General features: G+C 38.4%; 1 protein-coding gene across 1 annotated transcript; it reads left to right on the top strand.

Annotated features, from left to right (window-relative positions):
* The first annotated feature begins 1,610 nt into the window (after positions 1 to 1,610).
* On the top strand, positions 1,611 to 3,147 carry LOC107723003 (GTPase IMAP family member 7-like). Its single transcript, XM_016531506.1, has 2 exons — positions 1,611 to 1,638; positions 2,051 to 3,147. The coding sequence occupies exons 1-2, from the start codon at positions 1,611 to 1,613 to the stop codon at positions 3,145 to 3,147; spliced, it is 1,125 nt and encodes a 374-aa protein (XP_016386992.1).
* The last annotated feature ends 454 nt before the right edge of the window (positions 3,148 to 3,601 follow it).

Raw genomic sequence — 3,601 nt, 5'->3', positions numbered from 1 at the left:
GTCCCGCAAATCATTTTATTCTCCCGCATCCCGCACACAGACGAGTCTCTTCCCGCCCGCACCCGCACTCGCCCATCAAGAGTTGTCCCGCGCCGCACCCTGTTGCGTTGGGTCCCGCGGTACTCCCGCGGGAGTGCAGGGCTCTACCTCAGACCGCTGCCCTGCGTTTCACTCATAGCTGAACAATGCTGTGAAAAGAAAGAAAGAAAGAAAGAAAGAAAATGTACATACGAAACGACCCCACCTAATTGTACTAGACGTGTGAAATTAATATGGGAATAAAATAAATATTCTGAACCCCAGTGAGATTTAGCCTACACAAAATATGCAAACTGAGTTCTAAACTAATGTGATTTGATTCATTAAAGTTAAGTCGATAAAAGGATAAACGTGTCACGTGCATGCAAATGTGAAAATGGAAAATTTTATCTTTCCTGAATACAGACTATTCTTCACATCTGTTCAGCAATTCAGATAGCCTTGCAAAACGTGCCAGTATGAATTCTGCCTGTCAACAACTTACGGCACATCCCAAGTTTCTTTTAACCACAATTACACTAGGAAACTTTATAATGACACACACCTCCAGTTTGTTGGACATTTGCATAATCAACACTAGGACTCTTTTGTCTTCTAATTGTTTACAGTTTTTTCCAGTGTGATCAAGTTTATTTTTGTTTACTTTTATTCCGCCAGATATATAAAGCTTTACTTTAATAAATAGATTTTAACTTTTAGCTTTTGCGTCATGAAAGGGATTGAATACTCAGTTTAATATTAATTTAATCCGACACATAAATATTACTGTTTAAAATTTTGTAAGGGACACACAATATGACATACCGTATTTTAGATAAACTGTATATAGTTTCCTTTAACAAAATAATGCCTAATTATTTTTGGCAGAAACTATGATTACTGTTTATTTATTTATTTTTTCAATTACATATTTTTCCTTGTAAACCATGTTAATGTTCTTTATTTCTAGACTACATAATAAAAACAGAGGGAACAAATATGTTTACAAATGTGTGTTTTGTCTTTTCTGTCAGGGAGCTTCACTTCTGACTCACACCGTGTAGGAAAAGGCTGTAAACTGCTGGCCCCTTGTGACACATACAGGAATTTTTTGGCGCAAAGAGTGAGTAGAAGTTTTGGATTAAGAAGAAATGAGAAGAAATTCTCAAGAAATGTGAATCGGGCACCTGTGTGTTTCTCCTGGTTCTCTAGAGATAAAATGTAAAGACTTTTTATGACACATATAAAAAGTGTCTTAAAATGTGAAATGTATTGTGTACTTTTTGTGACTTTAAGCAGCAGTGATATTGTGTCCCTTACCAAAAAGTAGTATACTTCAAGTTTATTTTAGTAAGTATACTTAAGTAAAGTTCAAGTATATTTTTAAGTATACTTTATGTAGTAAGTATACAAATATCAGTGTACTAGTAGTATACTTGTAAGTGTACTATTTCAATACTCCTTGGGACTAAATTGGCCCACTTTCTAGTATATAAAACTATACTTTTAAGTATACTTTAAGTATAACAGTAGTAAACGTTGCTGCCTTACCAAGCGTTATTCTTCCTCTGTTCCTGATTGATTTCCTATGTATGATTCTGGCTGACTTCTTGACTCACGGTATTTGTCCTCTGCCCCTTTTGTTCTGACGCCTGATAGGACTGATGTTTGTGTTTGGACTCATTGCCTGCCTCTTCACTATTGTCTCTGCTTCTGCCCTTGTGGATGACGAACGATCTGCTTGCTTCTCTGACTTTGACCCTCTGCCTGATTATCGACATCTGTTTAAAGCCTTGACCTTTAATAAACTTCCGCTCATGGATTCTAACCAAACTCCAGCGTCTCTGTTACAACTAATAGCACACTTGAATAAACTTCTTTTTCGTAAGGGGTCCTTTATCTGGGAACAGAATTGGTATTTACTGTATGTTAACTGCAGCATATTAGTATAAGTTATAGTAGTATAAGGTAGCACAGCAAAGTACATGTTGTAAAATTAGTGATTGTTTGATCTGTTTTCTCTTATATACAGTGCCACATAATCCACCGAAAAGAATCCCCATCAACAGTCAGGATATTCCTGTTGCAAATCGTTTATCCAGAAGGATTGTTCTTCTGGGTAAAACTGGTGTTGGGAAAAGTGCAGCTGGAAACATGATACTGGGAGAGAGAGTGTTCAGATCTGCATTGAGAATGAATGCAGTAACCCATGAATCCACAGTGAGACATGCCACTGTTTCAGGCAGATCTTTGTCTATAGTTGATTCTCCTGGATTCTTTGACACACAGATGAGCCATGATCAGTTTGTGACAGAGATGGCGAAGAGCATGTATTTATCCAGTCCTGGACCTCATGCTTTTCTCATTGTGTTTCCTGTGAATAGGAGATTCACTGAACAGGAGCAGCAGATTCCTCAAAAGATTGAGATGTTGTTTGGTCAGGAGGTGTTAAAATACTCCATCATTCTCTTCACTCATGGAGATCAGCTAGAAGAAGAGTCTGTAGAGGAGCTCATTGAGGAGAATGAAGCATTAAGACATCTAGTTGGTCAGTGTGGAGGCAGATTTCAAGTCTTCAACAACAGAGATCAGAATAACAGAGAGCAGGTGAATGAATTACTGGAGAAGATTGACACAATGATAGAGCAGAATGGAGGAGGATACTACAGTAATCAGAGATTTCAAGATGCTCATAGATTAAGACGAAAGGAAGAACAGAAACAGAGAGAGGAAGAACAGAAACAGAGAGAGGAAAATGAGAGAAAACTACACGATGAGACTGAGAAAGTGAGAAAGGAAACAGAACAGCGTATCATAAATGAGTATGAAAGTAAAAAAGAAGAACCAAGCAGTGGTTTTCTGCAGTTTTTATCCATGTATAAGTATCAAATTTATATGGCAGCCATAGCAGCTGGTTTTCTAATTGGTGGTCCAGTTGGGGGAGCTATTGGTGGCAGTGTAGCAGGAGCTGTATTTGGTGGAGCTGAAAGTGGAACTGTAACTGGAGCTGCTGTTGGTGGAGTTGTTGGTGGAACTGTTGGTGGAGCTGTTGCTGGAGCTGGAGCTGTTACTGAAGCTGTTGCTGGAGCTGTTGGTGCTGCTGTTGGTGGAGCTTTTGTGAAGCGGTAGTTGGCACTGTTCATCCATTACCAACAAGTTAGGAGAGCTCAATTCAACTAAGGAAACCAACTGGATCAATCCATTTTATTTGAGTGTACTAAAAAGGTATATTTCGTAATATACAATGAAATTTACTCTATTGAAATTATTTGTGTAGCTAAATCATAAACATTAAATTAACTCTCGATAACTATGTAGCACACATGTGTTAACCTAAGTAGCAAAGAGCCTACAACTTCATCAGCAGTTGCAAATATTGTCTAATAATAGAGCATATACTCTAGAGCAGTGATGGGCAAACTTGGCCCTTCCAGGCCACTTTCCTGCAGAGATTTGATCCAACCCTGATAAAACTCACCTGCCTGTAGCCTTCTAGTAGTCTTGAAGACAATGATTAGCTGGTTCAGGTGTGTTTGATTAGAGTTGGAGCTAAACTCTGAAGGAAAGTGACTTGGAATGGCCA

Source organism: Sinocyclocheilus rhinocerous, unplaced genomic scaffold (genome assembly GCF_001515625.1).
Source record: "Sinocyclocheilus rhinocerous isolate Xijiao unplaced genomic scaffold, SAMN03320098_v1.1 scaffold4350, whole genome shotgun sequence".
In the NCBI taxonomy this organism is placed as follows: domain Eukaryota; kingdom Metazoa; phylum Chordata; class Actinopteri; order Cypriniformes; family Cyprinidae; genus Sinocyclocheilus; species Sinocyclocheilus rhinocerous.
Note: the sequence above shows the minus strand (reverse complement) of the source record. Positions and strands in the feature narration are given on the sequence as shown.